The sequence below is a fragment of the Microcaecilia unicolor genome, chromosome 6 (assembly GCF_901765095.1).
Source record: "Microcaecilia unicolor chromosome 6, aMicUni1.1, whole genome shotgun sequence".
Lineage (NCBI taxonomy): Eukaryota > Metazoa > Chordata > Amphibia > Gymnophiona > Siphonopidae > Microcaecilia > Microcaecilia unicolor.
Genome location: NC_044036.1, coordinates 317,483,729 through 317,502,992, shown reverse-complemented (window position 1 = coordinate 317,502,992; position 19,264 = coordinate 317,483,729). Strand labels below are relative to the sequence as shown.

General features: G+C 43.6%; 1 protein-coding gene across 10 annotated transcripts in view; it reads left to right on the top strand.

The window, feature by feature from the left end:
* Window positions 1–19,264, top strand: part of TMEM94 (transmembrane protein 94) — a 118,647-nt gene that overhangs the window by 76,387 nt on the left and 22,996 nt on the right. For 8 of the 10 annotated variants that reach the window (XM_030208276.1, XM_030208273.1, XM_030208271.1 and 5 more), the window contains 10 exons: window positions 1,373–1,429; window positions 2,361–2,465; window positions 4,664–4,828; window positions 5,850–6,065; window positions 7,038–7,353; window positions 9,106–9,279; window positions 11,660–11,762; window positions 11,996–12,213; window positions 16,073–16,254; window positions 17,344–17,482. In XM_030208276.1, the coding sequence (XP_030064136.1) occupies window positions 1,373–1,429; window positions 2,361–2,465; window positions 4,664–4,828; window positions 5,850–6,065; window positions 7,038–7,353; window positions 9,106–9,279; window positions 11,660–11,762; window positions 11,996–12,213; window positions 16,073–16,254; window positions 17,344–17,482 (1,675 nt within the window). The remainder of the gene's footprint in view (window positions 1–1,372; window positions 1,430–2,360; window positions 2,466–4,663; window positions 4,829–5,849; window positions 6,066–7,037; window positions 7,354–9,105; window positions 9,280–11,659; window positions 11,763–11,995; window positions 12,214–16,072; window positions 16,255–17,343; window positions 17,483–19,264) is intronic. The other 2 variants (XM_030208279.1, XM_030208281.1) reach the window with 2 other exon arrangements.

Below are 19,264 nucleotides of genomic sequence, written 5' to 3'. Positions count from 1 at the left end.
ATTTGTATTGTGCTGACATTGTGTTTATCATATTTGTTATATGAATGTTCCTTCATGTTGCCTGTTATGATGTATTGTTTGTACGCTGCTGACGTTTATCATATTTCTTTTATGTGATTGTTTTACTGTGTGGTTTTAATGTGAATATTTCTGACATTGTATCATATTATTCCTATTACTAGGGTTTATTTTGCCATCTCCAAGTTTACCTCTTTGATGGTATTTTTGCTCATTAGTGGGTTTTTTTAATGTTTATTTTTCTTATAGATGTGAGGCATTTTACTGTTATGCTATTAACAAACTTTTAAGTTTTTATGTTCAGCTGTACACTGTCTTGGATGAATCTCTTCCTACAAGTGGTTAATAAATCCCAATAAATAACTCTTTGTTACATGGAGAGTAATTCTATGGAGCAGTGTTTCCCAGGTCCTGGAGTACCTCCTTGCCAATCTGGTATTCAGGATATGCATGAGATTGATTTGCATATACTGCCTCCATTATATGCAGATCTTTCATTCATATTTATTGTGGATATCCTGAAAACCTGACTGGCAAGGGGGTACTCCAGGATCAACTTGGGAAACCCTTCCTTAGAGGATTTGAGCACATACAATGCTGCTCTACAGGCTTAAGTGGGTTCTTATAACATTGTGTAGGAACATAGAGACATAGCACCTTTTATGCAATAGAGACATAGCACCTTTTATGCAATATATGCATAGACATGACTGAGGCTGGAAAATTATGCTGAGCAGGGGTGGGATTGCCCCCCCCCCCCCCAACTTAAAGCAAAATAATAACAAAGGCGTTTGTGCTTTATGTACTTCATGAAATATGTTCATTGGTGACTGTTCTTTCCATGTACACAAACACTTGTCTCAGCTGTAAGTGTGCGTGCACCAACTTTCCCTGGGGTAATTTTATAAAGATGCCTATGCTGCCTTTTTGTAAAATAAGCACATCATCTGTTGCTCTGTTATAAAATTGCTTTCTCTGGCCAGTCACTTAAGGTTTTAATGTTCCATGACAACTTAGTGTGCTGAACAATGGCATAGTTGTTCACTGAGCATAGTGGAGCCTACCCCCTCCCTAGGATACAAGTAGTTTTGCTGTGGATGAGGCTGCACTGAAGTAGGTTGGTTTCAAAATGCCGTTGTCCATCATTTTATCAGTGGACTGGCAGCAGATCTTCCTCCTTCCTAAAATAGCTGTGAGTTGGTGCTTCCTAGTCCTACACTTTCCACATGTTTAAGATGTAGCAGAAGTTCTTTCCTATACCCCCACTCCAACCCTGGATTAGCATTCAGAAGAGAGAGTTGCCTTGCCAGGCACTTTGTGGCACAGTGATAATTAGCCTCTTCTCTCGCTCCAGATGGCTAAGTTTTCAGAAGACACGCTCAGCAGCTACACAGAGATGGTGTCTTCTCAGGTATTGATCTTTCACCAGCCTTGCCATCACCCTTGGATTCTCCCTTATGGTATCAAGTGCCACTTGCCCCATTTAAATATACTCAGGCTTTTGCTGCCTTGTTCTGTGCTGCTTGTACCTTTTGCATCATATCCCCTCTCTGATACTGTTACCCTGCCTGGCACCTCTCTGCTGCCCCTTACTATTTGCCTGGCATATTATCTTCATCCATCCTTCGACCAGTCTTGCATTTCCCTCCCTCTCTCTTTCATTTGCCTGTTATTGCCTTCATCCTTTCTCTGCCTGGCATGGTCTTCATCTTTCCTACTACCTACATAGTTCAGTCTTTATCCAGCCTGCTTACTGTGGCCATTATGTACCTCCCTGCCTGGTGCTGGTCACAATGTTTTCTTGAAAATAGACAGGTAAAAAGTGAACAGTTAGAGTAGACAGAACAAGTGCACCTGGCACAATTGGGATGCAAAATAATGGTGACATGAGTTATGCAGGAACTTGGTAAGGACTTTCCCCCTTCTTCATCTGGTGTAATGTGAATCTGGAGGCAGAGAGGCAGATTAACTCTTTGAACATTTTTCATCCAGGGCAGAGTGATCCTGGGTGTAGGAGAGAGAAGAATGCCTCTTGTTGTGTCTCAATATATGTGTTTTCAGGTCTTTGAATGCATAACATAGTGCTTAACTGCCGATTTTTTTAATTTATTTTAGTTGCATTTGTACCCTGCGCTTTCCCACTCATGGCAGGCTCAATGCGGCAGGCAATGGAGGGTTAAGTGACTTGCCCAGAGTCACAAGGAGCTGCCTGTGCTGGGAATCGAACTCAGTTCCTCAGTTCCCCAGGACCAAAGTCCACCACCCTAACCACTAGGCCACTCCTCCACTTTTCCCTTTTTACACATCACATTTTCTTAAACTGCTTTCCTTTCCCCTGCTAGGAAATGATACACTGCATTTGGAATCACTTCCTGTGTGTTTTGAAAGGCAAGTCTCAAACACTCAGCTACACCTCCAGTTTACTGCACAGCCTTGGATCCATCACGGTGAGTGTAGGCAGATTTAATTGGCTTCTGGAATAAGATATGATTAGAGTAGTGTGTTTTACAGTACAGTTCAATGTTAAGTGTCACAGTGTGTTGCATCAGTGCACCATAACCCCTTAACAGAGTCTTCCATGATCTGTGCTCTTATTGTTTTTTCTAAAATAGAAAAAAAAATTTTTAAGACTATTTTAGAACTAATGCAAAACAAATTGTTGTATACTGACAGGTAATTTTGCCTGTGCTGATGGTGTGCAGTAATCAAAGCCCCCATTTCTGCAGTTTTAAACTGTTTTACCCATGGAAATGCTTGTAATAATTTTCACTCAATAGTGACAAATACAAAAAAAATGTGAGAAGGTTGTTTCCAAAACTGGGTAGGTGAAAGGTATAAGAACATAAGAATAGCTATACGGGGTCAGATCAATGGTCCATATAGCCCAGTATCATGTTTCCAACAGTGGCCAGTCCAGGTCACAAGTACCTGGCAGAAATCCAAATAGTGGCAACATTCCATGCTACCAAACCCAGGGCAAGTAGTGGCTTCCCCCATGTCCACTATGGACATTTCCTCCAGGAACTTGTCCAAATGTTTTTTTAAACCCAGATATGCTAACCAGAGATGATTCGAAAGTAAAGATGAGCTCAGTAGTCTTATTTCTGAGTCATTGGTGGTGCTTTCCATTGAGGTTACTTACGTCAGACGAGGGCGGGCCCAGGAGGAAAGGAGGGACGTTCGAAGAGGCGATCAGCTGTTCTTGCCCGTGCAGCGCCTTCACACAGAGGTGAGAGGCGCTGTGAGGGCCCGGTATCAGATGGAGGGGGGCCTGGTGGAGGGGGGGAGCAGCAGCGACAACCTCAGGGGGGGCAGCGGGGGCGGGGCACGGGGGGGCAGAGGATGGCGGGAGCTGTCATTTCAAAGAAAGGAGGAGAAAGAGAGGAAGGGAGGGGGGTCCAGGGCCACCTAAAGTTATGATTTTAATGCAGGGGGGGAGCGGGGAGCAGCGGCGACCTCGGGCGGGGGGGGGGGGGGCAAGGCCGTCAATAAAGGATATGCTCCTGATGAGCGTTTTTGCCCCCTCCCGATTTTTTTTTTTTTTTTTTTACATTTAAGTTTTGGAAGCCGGGCAGCCTCAACGAGAGGTACAGACCTCTCGTTAGCTTTCCTGGAGTTTTCCAGCATTAGGGCAAGCGGAAAACCTTAGTGCATCTCATTTCAATAGGCTTTCTACACAGTTTGCTCATCTGCATTCCATTTTCGTTAACTGCTACCGTCTTCGGAAATTGGACTTTAGTGCATGCCAGGGTAATCTACTTGTTCATTAAAGGCTTGTTAAATGCTCGTTAAAGGCTCGTTTAGTGCATCTTGCCCCTTGACAGAAAACAGAGGGTACTGAATGGGCTGTGTCGCCATTAGTGCATGGCAGCTGCTAGCGCAGCTTAGTAAACAGGAGAAAGATTTTTTTAGTTTTAAAGTACTTTTTCTAAACCAAGAATTTATATTCGGAAGCAAAAGAGACAGACAGAGAGGGTCACCCACAGCATGAAGTCATCAAATCTCCCCTGAGAGGCTTTCATATCAAGGTCACCCTCTGCCTAACTAGTCTTTTAGGCTTTTGAGATGAGTAATAAGACTTCCAAGATGCATTTCATTGGTAATGTAAGTTATCTTGGCTCCTTTTTAGCGATGGATGTGCCATATAAATGTATAGAGAAAATGGGCACCCTGGATGATTCTTTCCAAAAATATTTTGATTAGGGGTCATGCAAAGAAGCTACTAAGTAGTAAATTTAAAATGAATCTGAGAAAATATTTCTTCACTGATGAGTAATTTAAACTCTGGAATTCATTGTGTGAGAATGTGATAAAAGCAGTTAGCTTAGCAGGATTTTTTTTTTTTTTTATAGTGCCTTACTTTTTATTACCGAAAAAGCATAAAAATATGTACCTCTTTTGTTTATGCTCCTCATTGTTCAAAAAAACCTTCTTTAAATTCATTCTTCTACTGTTTGCTGAATTCATTGTTTAAATGTGCTAGTGTGATGCCTGCAGAGGTCCGTCTCAAAATTAACCAGTTAATAAAATTTCAGATTTTAAGGTGGTTATTTTTTTTTCTCCAGTTGAGACCATGACTGTGTCAATTGGAAACCTCCTGAGTATGTTATGCCTTGATTTTTATTGAGATTTATTCTGCCTTTAGGTGCTTTGCTGTGTGGACAAACAGGGGATTTTATCCTGGCCTAATCCCAGCCCGGAGACAGTTCTGTTCTTTAGTGGGAAGGTGGAACCACCCCATGATAGCCACGATGACTTGACCGATGACCTCTCTATAAGGTCTTTCTGTCATGCGGAGATGGATGAGGAGGTGAGGTGATCTCCAAGATACTATTTTCTTTAACCCATTTGCACCGTCTTCTGTAAAGAAGGCGCAGGTATCGTGTAAACTTATTCCCACCCTGAAGATGGAGATGATGTGGAGGAAACTCACATTTGGAGCTATGCTGTACAACACAAGTTGTATTTAATAGAAAGTAATGGGACCTGACATTTGTGTCTTTAAGTGCTTTGATCTGTAACAATACATGCAGAGAAATTGCTGGAACCATCAGCTGTGTCCTTAGTAAGGCTGTGTGCTTGATGCAGAGGTGTGGACCTACAATATATTATAGTACTGTTTTGCCACTCTTATAGGTGAATTCTCTACAGATTCCTTTAGATAAAATGCAGCTGTTGCTTCAATAGAGCAGCAGAAATGGTTTGTGAAGTGTACATGGAAAAGAGACCAACTTCAAGAGATCAAACAGAATGCCAGGATAAGATGCTCCAAAACACAAACTTTATTCAGACCCTTCACGGTCCGTGTTTCGGCTTTTAACAAAGCCTTCCTCAGGGGTCGATCAGTGAGTGCACAGTAGTATACTGATTGACAGTGGAGCACATAAATTGAACCTGTTGGTGCGAGACAGTATACCTCCCTGTATTTGGAGACATCAATTTATGTGCTCCACTGTCAATCAGTATACTACTGTGCACTCACTGATCGACCCCTGAGGAAGGCTTTGTTAAAAGCCGAAACACGGACCATGTAGGGTCTGAATAAAGTTTGTGTTTTGGAGCATCTTATCTTGGCATTCCTGGCATTCTGTTTGATCTCTTGAAGTTGGTCTCTTTTCCACTTCCTTTCATGTTGTTGAACTTTTGTGGAAATTGTGAACCCCATTTGGTTTTGCGGTTGTGAAGTGTACATGCCACATGGCCACTGGAAGTTGGCTACAAAGGACCAATTCAGTTTGGCATTTGTAATCTGATCACTGAATTTCTGTTGCTTTGCTTGCAATGCAGCTGAAATATTGGATAAGTGTCCTCTTGCATTGCTTTTCTTATAGCCCCAGGAGAGGGATGCTTTGCTTTCTGGTCCAGTGACAGACACAGTTCACATCATCAGTGAGCACGAGAAGAGTGAGTGGTCCAGTGACACCCCGAAATCATCTGACACACATGGGTACCGCAAAACCAGTTGCAGCAGAAGCAAGCACCCATCTGGATCAAATGTGAGCTTCAGTAAAGACACTGAGGGGGGCGAGCAGGAGGGGCAAACTCAGGTAAGCCATGAAATGGGTCATAACTGGCCAGTCTGTTCTGTTATAGGCATTCCTGGAGCAACCCTATGCATTGCAAAATCTGAGGGAGTTAATGTGAATTACCAATGCCCTTGTACCAGATAATCCAAATTGTACAGTTTATAATCAAAGATGCAACTTTGTAGCAATTTCAGTGCAGTGAGAGGAATTCTTATGGATTTTTCTGTTTTAAATTTTATTTTTTCTTGTTGGTATGGGATGCTCTTTAAAGATCTTTGGTTACTTGCAACCTGTCTCTCCTCTTCTTCCTTTCTGTCAGAGCTTTATCAACTAACTGCAGGTTCTCTAATTCATGTCTGGCACTTAAAGGCCTGGATAATGTTACCTGTACCACCAGCTGGTTTTCTGCTCTCTGCTTAACTCTTTGTACTCTCCACTTCTTGCAGCCTGGTACTTCTAAAGTCTCCTCTGGTGCTTATGCTGCTTCTGAAACCTTCCTGGTTTTATCAGCTGCCTGACTGTATCACTCTCTGCTTCTTCTACTTCCTGCAGACTCTGCTCCCTCCTTACTGCTTTTGTTTCCTTATTTGCCTGCTAGATTGAGTCTTCTGTTACTCTTCTCTATGAGTAAAAAGTGTTTTACTCTCTTAAATTGACTGAAAATTCCCAACCTGTTAGGTGGTACTACACATGCACTTTATCCACATTTGAGAGAGTCATTCCCAGGGGCAGGTTAGGGCAGGGATTGCACCAACATATCTACTTCTGTGTTTTCAAAAGTACACACATTGTTTCAGTTGAAAGAGGATCCCCATAACTGAGGCACAAAGGAGTTGCGGGTACATGTTTCTTAGGCAGTTTTCAAAGTAAAAGAACTTGCACAAATTTACTTTGAAAATTATAGTAAAGTCTGGGGTAAAACATACCTGTGGGTTTAGCAGCTATGCAGGCAGTATGAAAAGTGTCCACTAAATGTTTCTTTTTATTGGTTAGGGGCACACTGAAGGAGACGGTGTAGTATGTGAGGCCGAAGATTATGTGTGTGACTACCATTTGGAGATGCTTAGGTTGTCTCAAGACCAGCAGAACCCTTCCAGCATTCAGTTTGATGACTCCAACTGGCAACTGCACCTTTCGTCCTTGAAGCCCTTGGGTTTGAATGTGCTCCTGAATCTGTGCAATGCCAATGTGACAGAGTCCCTTTGCCGCTTTTCTGACCACCTGTGCAACATTGCTCTCCAAGAGACCCACAACACCGTGGTGCCCATCCATGTGCCCTGGGGGCTCTGTGAGCTTGCCAGATTAATAGGTATGTAAAGACTAGAAGTGGAAGGACTGAAGATGAAATGTCATAATGATATTCAAAGACTAGCACATTTCTTGGGAACAGCGAAACGTATCAGAGGGCCTGATTACCGAGACTTCCCATAGACTCGGACTGCAACAAAAACAGAGCCTTACAAGTTCTCAAGCATTTAGTCCAAAAAGGACTAGATGAAAAGAATGTTTTGTTCAGTCTGCATTCTGTTTATATCTGTGCCTTAGAGCTTAGGAAAATGTGCTTGAACATTTGTCTTTTGGTGGTTTATCTATTCTTAAGCTTCCTGGTTCGTGCTGGGTTGCAACTCTTGGCTCTACTTTGGTATTGACTCCTGCAAGCAAATCTGGAATGTATAGCGTGGATGGAGGTTTGTGTGCTCTCTTAATGCTGATAGAGGTTGTTTGCAGTTCGTTTTAATGTTTTCATGCTTTTTGCTCTCTAAATGGGCTTTTAGAGAGATAGACACTTCATTATATTTCACAAGTCAGTGACCAGGTGCACTGGTAATAAGCGATTCTAAATATTGAGAGTTAGGGGATTACCTGTCTTTGGCTATCTGTCATGTCCTTCTGATGCCCAGTCTGTTCACTGGTTAAAATTGGTTATTAACCTATCTAGTTGCTAACCAATAAAGGTGTTTTTAGGAGGAGTTTTCCTTGACCTGAAATTTATTAGCCAATGGCCCACCATATTATTGCATGCTGAAAAGATTTGCTCCCCTCTGTTTGCTGTTATTGCTGAAAGATCCCTTTTAAACACTGTTCATGGCAGGCTTGGTGTTACTTGGTAAAATGTAACATTCCCTGCATAGTATCTTGGATATTAAAGTTCAGGTCCATTCTTGAGAGCAATAGTTGCTTCATCCTCATCGTAGTTTGGATATTGGCAGCATGATCCCAAACTTAGGCTCATTTAGTGTATTAAGGTTGTGTTTTACACTGTGTAACCATACAGTGGCTATGCCTAAGGGGGGGGGAGGGGCAAGTTGTTTTGTTTCTTATGATAATGTTAGACTGAGCAATTTTACCTATTTGATTTCACAGGAACATGATGAATGAGTGATGGTATGAGGGTTAGGGGTTATGATTGATGACTAAGGAGCAAAGTTAAGAGAGAGAATTTTTTCATCTTGTGTTCACTGATTTAAATATACCACTAAAACCACAAAAATAAAAGAAAAATTGAGGGAGAAACTCAAATTGAGCCTATGTATGGATGTGTCTAACTTTATTCAACTTTGACCCTCATGACCTTGATCTGATTAGGGTGGATTTGACTTTAGCTTATGCCTTTCTCAGTAGTTCAAGGTGTTACATTCAGGTATAGTAGATATTTTCATGTTCCTATATGATTTGCAATCTAAGTTTGTGCTTGAGGCAATGAAGGATTAAGTGACTTGCCCGAGATCATAAGGAGAAGCAGTGAAATTTGAAGCTGGCTTCCCTGGTTTGCAGCCTGCTACTCTAACCATTAAGCTTCTCCTCTGCTCTGCCTTTTTTCAATAGGACGGTGCACAGACAGTGTCCCACCTTTTCCTCTTCCAGTTTTTCACTCAATTAGTGAATTTTTACAAGTTCTTGTGCCTTTGGATGCTAAAAAATAATTTCAGCCTTGGATAAGAAATGCTTACAAAAGAGAAAAAGTATGATTTGATAAGCAGAACCACATTCATTCATGGACATGTTATTCACCAGTCTTTCTCTCATGAAAACCTCTTTCAGAGTTTTCTCCTTGTTTCAGGCTTTACTCCTGGTGCCAAGGACCTGTTTAAGCACAAAAATCACTTGGTATTTTACCGCCTGCCAAGTGACGAGATGATGAAGGAGACTCTTGGGGGCAAACTCTCCTCCGTTACAAAGAGAAAGCCACCTCTGAGCCATATGGTCAGCCTCTTTGTGAAGGATACCACTACAAGTAAATTTCTCTTCCACATGATTTCTTTTTATTACAAGGTTTTCTATAATTTTTGATAACCCCTTCTGTGACAGAACAGTGTGTTTTTAAGCCTGTAAAACTGCCTTAATTCTTGAAGTGTATTTCTCTAGTTTGGCCAGCAGGTGGTGTGTGTTTGTTTTGAAGCTGCTGCAGAACCAAGGCTGTTTTCTTTGTTTAAGCCTTTTGGAAAGGCAGTCTGCATTATACTTTCAAACTTTTTTTTCTGGGCTCTGATTGGTCCAGGAGCTCAGTTTCATTTGGAGTGTACTGGCTTTTGTGTTTTGCCCCAGTTTCAGCCGGGGGGGGGGGGGGGGGGGGGGGGGGGAAAGAGAGAAAGATCTCTTTGCTGAAGCCCTGTGGTTATACTTGATCTCCGCAGGTACTTTTTAGATAGTTTATAATTGATCCATATTTCAGTTACCTGTTATTTGCTTATTGCACTCTTTCTGTTAATTGTTCAATATTTTTAAGACTATAAACAATTTCCAGTTTAATATTGCCTCTGCCTGTCTGGATTGATGAGAATCCTGGTGGTCTGTGTGTTGGGTCTGTGAGTGCTTTCTGGGAACTGTGGGACCACCGCGAGTGTGGCTCCAGTAACTTAGAAATCACTGGGGATAATTTGAGAGCGGGAGACTTGCCCAGAGGCAGTTGTGACCCAGTTGGTGGTAAGAGGGTGCTAGTGTAGGGCACAAGCGGTAGGTGCAGGCGGACCTGGGCTGTGCTGGGGATAGACCCTCTGAGTGGCCACAGGGTAACTCCAGGCGAGTGGCTAGGCATTTCATGACACCTTCCCTCTTCCATAACCACTGCAATTTTTGGTTAGGGGGCAATCAATAGAAATCAAACAAAATAAAACATGGAAAAGAAAATAAGATGATATCTTTTTTATTGGACATAACTTAATACATTTCTTGATTAGCTTTCGAAGGTTGCCCTTCTTCCTCAGATCGGAAATAAGCAAATGTGCTAGCTGCCAGTGTATATAAGTGAAAACATTCAAGCATTACTATGACAGTCTGACAGGGTGGGAGGAGGGGGGTGGGTAGGAAGTATACATGGGGACATCAAAGCATATCATTGATATTCTAACAGGGTGGGTGTGGATAGGTGAGGGGAGGGTGATCAACAGAGACATACAGCTTTATGGTTTATAATGGGCTAGGAACCCCAGATCCTTGTTAAGTCCTTTCTGTTGGGTGTTAAAATATTCAATCATTCTGACTTCAAAGGTCTTACGTTCTTGTATGGTTTTAAAGTTACCTTTGAGGATTCTCACTGTGAAATCATTGGTACAGTGTCCTGGTCCTGTAACACGGCTACCACACTCCTCTACTTGGTTAGGGGGCCAAAGACTATACTGGCTGCTGTTCAACTGGCAGCGGTCAGTGTTTTTTAAACGCTCACTATTGCCATCTAGTTTAGCCCCCAGTATTCAGTGCCTGGCCATGCCTGGGGGCTGAATTGCTTGGGGATGACTGCCAGAGCCTGTGCGGGTCCTGACCAGTATTCATCCGAGGCCTTCATAAGACAGTTGTGTGGGTCCTGGCTGATTTTCGGCCGGGACCTACATATATATATATATACCATGATTTGTTCGTTTAATGTTATGTTCCATATTTGTTGCCATGTATGTATGCACCTTAACGCAATACCATTTGTAATTCTATTACCCGGAAATGGCAACCGCCATTACGGCAAATGTAAGCCACATTGAGCCTGCAAATTGGTGGGAAAATGTGGGATACAAATGCTACAAATAATAATAATAATAATAACAACTAAATTTAAACATAAAAGCCCTCCTGATTTTCCCCCCTCCTGGCCTCCAAAAGTACTCCTCCCCTCCCCCCAGTCACTGGAGGTCTTCGGTGGGGTTGTTGGGGGCAGGAGCGAAGCCCCCTCGCTACTGACCCTTGTGGCTGCCTTGCGGTACTTCACTCCTGCCCACTTAAATAGCTTTGAATATCGGCTGGATAGATTCCTTTAGACTCTGGTAAGCATGCACTTCTGAGTTTGGACAGTCAGTATTGTCCAATGCTGGGATTCACTTCCCACCAAAGTCAGAACCACTGCTACTACGCTTAAAACTTTGCCACCTGTTCTCGCCAGAGTTAGCTCAAAGGCAGCACAAAGAAACAAATCCAGCATTAGCAAAATTATAGAACAGGTTCATTTTTTCCCTGTCTGTATATATGACGGTTATGTTCTTCAAAGTTGTCAGTGCCAGAACCTTGTTCTGAGTTTTTTGGTGGGTTTTTTTTCCTTTTCATGCTTTACTTTACTTGTCCATGGAAAATTAGATTCCTGTTTGAGACATTAGTCAATCTTAAATAACCATATTCTTTCCCTTCTCCAGGCACTGAACAGATGCTGTCTCATGGCACAGCTGATATAATCCTAGAAGCCTGTACAGATTTTTGGGATGGTGCGGATATCTACCCCCTCTCCGGATCAGACAGGTGGGTAAGGATAAGGGTTTTTGTAGGAAAAGAAAATATGGAGTGCTCTTAAAGTTGATCACACATTTCTATTAAATGTGTTTAATTAAAACCTCTGCATTCATCTTTAAGCCAGAGGTGTTTCATCTTGCTGTTTCTGAAATTTATTCTTCTTGTTTTTTGTCTTTCTGTTTCAAATACTTCCTCCATCCATCTTTTCGCTCTGTTTTTGTGTACTCGTCTCTGTCTTGCAGGAAGAAAGTGCTGGATTTCTACCAGCGAGCTTGTCTCTCTGGATACTGCTCTGCCTTCTCCTACAAGCCCATGCATTGCACACTGTCCTCCCAACTAAATGGCAAGTGTATAGAACTTCTTCAGGTGCCAGGACAGAATGCCATCTTCACCTCATGTGATCTCCCAATGACTACCCCTATCAAACAGAACAGCCGGCGAAACAGCTGGAGTTCCGATGGTATGTGTCCACATGTGTAAGCTTCCAAGATGCTCTTTGCTTATAGAGCTATTTCTTTTAAAATGGTACATGCTGAATTGCAGGCAGGGCACAGACTAGGCATTGGATCTTATGGAGAAATGTCATTTTCCTGTTCAGCTTGACTGCAGCATTGTGAAAAGGGCAGAGGCAAAGAAGTTTGTACAGGTAAACTTCTTCCATGAAAATCATTGCTTCCTCAACCTCATTTTGAGATTTAGAAATGGAAATATGTCTTCCACGCTAAGCAGTGCCGAAAATGAGAGGAGCTAATTAGTTTAGAGGGGCATTTTCAATATGACGTTCAAATGGCAAAATAAACATTTATCAGAAAACCTTTAAAATTCAAGTTCATAATGGAAGAAATAAATGTGTTCTGATATTTGAAATTACACAAAAATAGTTTAGAAGTAGGACGCACTGCAAACGTCTCTGCCAGTCTAAAATATACTATGCAAAACGTGCAATGGCGGTACTGGTCCTCACATTGAGAACACCCATGACAACAGCAGCACGTTCTCTCCTCGTGCAAAATGTGCATATATTTTATTTTTTATTTATTTATTGCATTTGTATCCCACATTTTCCCACCTTTTTGCGGGCTCAGTGTGGCTTACAATACATTATGAATCATGGAAATACAATTTGTTACAACTTGGTTATGGATTACATTGTGATGAGTTATTTGAGTCAAAGTTAAAGTATCGTTGAGGAGTATAATCATGGAAAAAGCACTGAAACATTGGAAGGAAACAAGGGAGACACAAAGGGGCAATATATAATAACAGGAAAACACTTGGTATACATTTTCTGTGAGTAAAGGTATGAGTGTGGTGAGATTCCGGGGGATGAGAATTCAGGAGTGGCTGTATTGATGCATAACTGAACAGTGAGTGTGGGCTTTATGTGTTTTGGTTCTTTCCGTAAATTTTCTCAAAAAAATGGGTCTTCAATAGTTTGCGGAAGGTGGTTTGTTCGTAGATTGTTTTCAGGTTGCGTGGTAGTGTGTTCCAGAACTGTGTGCTCATGTAAGAAAAGGTTGACGCGTGCAGCGCCTTGTATTTCAAGCCCTTGCAATTAGGGAAGTGGAGGTTGAGGAAAGTTCGGGATGATCTTGTAGCGTTTCTGGGTGGTAAGTCTATTAAATCAGACATGTAGGCTGGGGCTTCACCGTGAATGATTTTGTGGACTAATGTGCATACTTTAAAAGTGATGCATTCCTTGAGTGGGAGCCAGTGTAGCTTCTCTCGTAAGGGTTTTGCACTTTCATATTTTGGTTTTCCGAAGATGAGTCTGGCTGCTGTATTCTGGGCTGTTTGAAGTTTCCTCAGTATATGCTCTTTGCAACCTGCGTATAGTGAGTTGCAGTAGTCCAGATGGCTGAGTACGAGGGATTGCACTAGGCTGCGAAAGACGGATCTTGGGAAGAATGGTCTTACTCTTTTCAGTTTCCACATGCAGTAGAACATCTTTTTGGTTGTGTTGTTTGCATGAGTTTCGAGTGTTAGGTGGCGGTCGATAGTGACTCCAAGGATTTTTAACGTTTCTGAGATTGGAAGGTTTAGTTTAGGTGTGTTTATAGCGGTGAATTCATTCGTGTTGTACTGGGAAGTGAGTATCAGGCATTGAGTTTTTTCTGCATTTAGTTTCAAGCGAAATGCATCTGCCCATGTGTTCATGATGTGTAGACTTTGGTTGATTTCATTGAAGATTTCTTTAATGTCTTGTTTGAAAGGGATGTATATTGTTACATCGTCGGCGTATATATATGGGTTGAGGTTATGGTTTGATAGGAGTTTTGCCTATGGGGTCATCATTAGGTTGAAAATGGTTGGTGAGAGGGGTGATCCTTGTGGTACTCCACATTCAGGTGTCCATGCAGCAGACGTTGTTGAGTTCGATGTGACTTGATATGACCGCTGGGTTAGGAACCCCTTGAACCAGTTTAGGACATTTCCTCCAATGCCAAAATATTCGAGTATGTGTAATAGGATTTCGTGGTCAACCATGTCGAAGGCACTTGACATATCAAATTGTAGAAGGAGTATATTGTTGCCGGTTGCAATCATTTGTTTAAATTTAGTCATGAGGGTAATTAATACTGTTTCTGTGCTGTGATTCGATTGGAATCCTGATTGGGCATCATGCAGTATTGAGTGTTTGTTTAGATAGTTTGTGAGTTGTTTAGTTACCATTCCTTCGGTTATTTTGGTTATTAGTGGTATGGATGCTACTGGTCTGTAATTGGTTATTTCGCTTGCGCTTTTCTTTGTGTCTTTGGGTATTGGGGTGAGTAAAAGTTTTCCTTTTTCTTTAGGGAAAAGTCCGTTTGTGGAGGGCCATTCCTCAGTGTGGCCGGTCATGTCTCTTTGGAGGTAGTCTAATTTTAGTGTGCCAGAGACAGAGCTTCTGGTCCTCTTGTGCCTGCTATGTTCATCATTTTTTGGATCCTTCTTCCCTTGCCCCGTCACCAACCTGTGGCTATTCATACTTTCAAAGCATTTTTGGGGCCCTCATTGTGCTCTCCAGGCCACTATCCTTTCTTCTTTACCAAGCTGGCTGTGTGGCTGGCTGACATCATGGTTTCTGAGGTCCACAGTGCACCATACCCCTTGTCTCCTGCAGTGTGGGATGTGGAGGCATGACAATGACAGTCCTCATCACATGTGGTATACGAGTGCACATGGAGTGAAAGGTTCGGGAAGGCTGCAGTAGATTGACAGATTAGCTAATACAACAGACAAATTTCTTCTATTTTCCCTATGCATGCAAAGACTCTTGAGGCAGAGTCTGGAACCAGCAGGCAGTGCAGGTGCCTCAGGCAGAGGAAGGGCACTCAGTGGCGGCAGAGGAGTCACAAGGCACTGTGCCAGCAGAAGAGCCCACTGAAGACACCAGCCAGGAGCAGCCTGCAAGGGAGGAAGAGGAGGACCAATTAATGGTGGGACCCACACCACCCCTTCTCGGATATGCTAGATGCCCCTGGCTGAGGAGCCACAGCTGGCCAGTAGGGGACCATCCCGCCACAGGCGGCAGGTTGTGTGGCTGGCCAACAAACTCCTGGCTCAAATTGTGCAGCTAGCTGATTACTGGCACCAAAAGCTGCAGCTGCTGCATGAGGGTGTGGTTTAGGTTCAGCAACAAAGGTTCGAAGCCCAAGATGGTTGCCTGGAGGTGCATCATGTAACCACCTATCTCAAGCCCACAACACACCCACTCTCAAAACGTTTTTCTTTTGGTGAATATTAGACGTAAACATTTTTTTAAAAGTTATATGGTTTAAGGGTTTTCCATTTTCCCTTGTGCCATTTTTGCACGTTTTTCTTTCTTTAGAAAATGAGCTCCTTAGTGTATCAGCTTCATTTGTGCTGTGAATTCAAACCAGCTTTTCATTTGGCCATGGACAACTGATGAAGAATTCATGAACAGCAAAATTTAAACTTCCTCAGAATTTTCAGATGTAGTTGGTATTAAGAATATGGATGGCTTTGAATAACTCAAATGCAGGGTGAAGGTCATAAAAACACTAACCTCAAACTTTTTTGTTTTGTGGTAAACTACCACAGCTTATATTGTTTTACTGTTACTTGCCTGACATGAAACTTACAGTTCAATGAAATGACCCAGAATTTCTGCTTTAAGTCTCTGCTTGGATTATTGCAAAGCATCAACAGTGGAATTTTAATACAGAGAGACACCTTTTTACATTGGTTCTTGTACTGTTATTAACTGACTACTTTTTGTATTTTTTCTCTCTGGCATGTGTCTGTGTGCTTGTCTGGGAACATGTCTTCGGTTTCTGTCTGTGCATCTGTGTGTCTGCGCTTGTGCATGTTTGCAGAGGGGATCGGGGAAGTGATGGAGAAGGAGGACTGTGTCCAAGCCCTGAGTGGTCAGATCTTCATGGGAATGGTTTCCTCCCAGTGCCAGGCCCGTTTGGACATTGTGCGTCTCATTGATGCTCTGGTCAATGCTTGCATCCGCTTTGTCTACTTTTCAGTGGAAGATGAGCTTAAGAGCAAGGTAAGGATTAATTGTTAATCACATCCATGCATGCTCCTTCCCCTCTGCTTTCCTGTAGCCATTCCTACATCCCCTAATTTCCATTTGCCTGTGTCTGTAATTTTGTTCTGCGGTTCTGAGATGGAATTTTAGAGAATGGGTGATGTCTTTTCACCTACCCAGGGGCCAACATTAATAAGTAAAATTTTAGCATGCTGAAAATCAGAACTAGGTCTGACCATGAGCACAAAACAAAAGTACCCAGCATATTCTGTGTATTTCAGAGCTACAGAACCATATGCTGTGCTGTTTGTTATGGACTGATTTTCCAAGGATTTTGGTACATTAATCAGCCTCTTATGAAACTTTACCTGGACCCTAGGTTTAGCCTTTAAAAGTGGGTGGCTACAAGGGTGGTTAGGGTGGGATAAACAGGGGCACAACACAAGACACATCAATTTAGGGGCTGTTTATCAAATTGTACTGATGAATGTAAATTTATATTGCTTCAGATTAACTCCCATTTGTATTAACTTCAAAACACGGTGACAGGTGTTGGTGTATTTTCGTAAATAGGTCCCTTAGATTCCTAAATCCGAGAAAAGGAATTGCAACTCTAAACTTAGATAATTATCCACTGAATTTTAGGAATTGAGCATATCACTTAAATCATAACTCTAGTTTTCACATTTCTTCATTCCAACTCTTTTTCTGATTTTTGTTTTACTGCAGTATTCTTCTGCTTTGTTTTGGTAATAACTTGTGCTAGATAGTAGCACTTCTGCTTGCTTTTTTCTGTGTGTTCTGTTCTGTCCTGCCATTGGCACAGCACTCCTTCACGGCATGCGCTGGTTCTCTTTCCTTCAGCTATTTGACCCTTTTTACGCTGTATAAAAATTACCAGCTGGTGAACCAAACTGCAGCCTTTAAAAATATGATGTCATAGAAAATTTGTGAAGAGAGTTGGCTATCCGTTCTAAAGTACTGTATAGGCTTATCCTGGTTATTGCAGTATGATCATGGACATCATTGTTCAAACTGAGAGTCTTTGCAATAAATCTTTGATCATTGTCTGAATGTCCCCTAAAGACTTTGGATTTGTTTCAACAGGTTTTTGCAGAGAAGATGGGTCTGGAGACTGGCTGGAATTGTCACATCTCCCTAACCCCTAATGGAGACAGGCCAGGATCTGAGATCCCTCCCTCAAGCCCCAGCCACGCAGGATCTTTACATGATGACCTACAGCAAGGTGAGAAGAGGCTTGACTGAGTTGTAGGAAGTGAAAAATGTTAAAGGGGGCTTGCTTCCTTTTAAGTTTGTAGTTTGTTGTAGGATTTAGTGTGGTTGATCATGTTAATACACTTGAATGCAGAATAAATGTGATATATATGTTTTTAATTGGATCAATATTACATTTTGAGGACAGATTTCAAAGCAATTTCTGAAAACATTTTACCTTTTGTTAGTCAACTGTCCAGAAATTTTCCTTCCTCAATATAGCTATAGTACATGCATTTGTTCCACAGTGTATATATGTTTCTCCGAGGACAAGCAGGCTGCTTGTTCTCACTGATGGGTGACGTCCACGGCAGCCCCTCCAATCGGAAACTTCACTAGCAAAGTCCTTTGCTAGCCCTCGCGCGCCCGCGCGCACCGCGCATGCGCGGCCGTCTTCCCGCCCGAAACCGGCTCGAGCCGGCCAGTCTTCTTTTGTCCGCACTCGGTACGGTCGTGTTTTCGCCGTGTCGAGCCCCGGAAAGTCGACCTCGCGCGTCCAATTTATTTTGAGCGTGTTTTTTTCCTTCGGGAAAGTTTTCTCTTTGTCGGGAAGTGCTCCGGAAACCCCCCGCCGGGTTTCGTGTAAATCCTCCCCGTACTTCCAGCTTTTTGCCCCGGTAAGTTTTCTTTCGTCGTCGGGGTAGGCCTCTTTTTGGCCTCGGTCGAGATTTTTCTCCCTCTAAATTTTGGTGCTTCAAATTTCGCCATTTCGGCTTTTGATTTCGCCGGCGTGATTTTTCCGCCCATGACATCGAAGCCTTCCAGCGGCTTCAAGAAGTGCACCCAGTGCGCCCGGGTTATCTCGCTCACTGATCGACACTCGTCGTGTCTTCAGTGTCTGGGGGCCGAGCACCGCCCTCAGAACTGCAGTCTGTGTTCCCTGCTTCAAAGGCGGACTCAGGTAGCGAGACTAGCCCAGTGGAACGTGTTGTTCTCGGGCTCTTCGTCGGCATCGGCACCGGGATCTTCGAGTGCATCGACGTCGTCAGCGTCCAGACCATCTTCCTTGGCCGCCCCTGCATCGAGTGCATCGAGGCATCGGGCCTCTGCATCGGCGCCGAGACATCGGATAGCTGCATCGACGTCGGTGGTACCAGGACCTCGTCTGCTGATGTCGTCGGACGGTGGTGCATCGGGTGGAGTGCAGGTGAGGGCTGTCCATTCCCCTGCTGGTGGCGGTGAGCCCTCGGGTGGGTCTCCGCCTACCCTGAGGGCTCCTGCGGTACAGCCCCCCCGAGATCGACCTTCTTCAGTCTCGGCCCCGAGGAAGCGACGGATGGATTCGACGTCCTCCTCGTCGGTGCCGGGGAGCTCCGGTGACATGCTTCGGAAGAAATCGAAGAAGCATCGACACCGGTCTCCTCCCCGTGTCGGCACCGAGAGCTCTGGGTCGCCGAGGGATTCGGCACCCAGCAGGCATCGGCACCGAGAGGACCGCTCACCCTCTGTTCAAGAGGTGTCGATGCGCTCCGCTCTGGACAGCCCGGAACAGCCTCCACGCCCGGAACAGGTACTGACGTCGACGCCTGCATCGACCTCTCAGCCTTTCTCTGCAGCCACTCTAAACGAGAGCCTCCGGGCCGTTCTCCCAGAGATTCTGGGAGAGCTGTTGCGCCCTACCCCTCCGGTACCGGCGGTGCTTGCGCCTCCGGTACCGTCGAGCGTGGCGCCGGCTGGCCCATCGCCCAGGTTGAGGTCCCCGACGTCGGTACCGCGTGCGGTGCCGACCGCGGCCACCTCCCAGGAAGGCTCC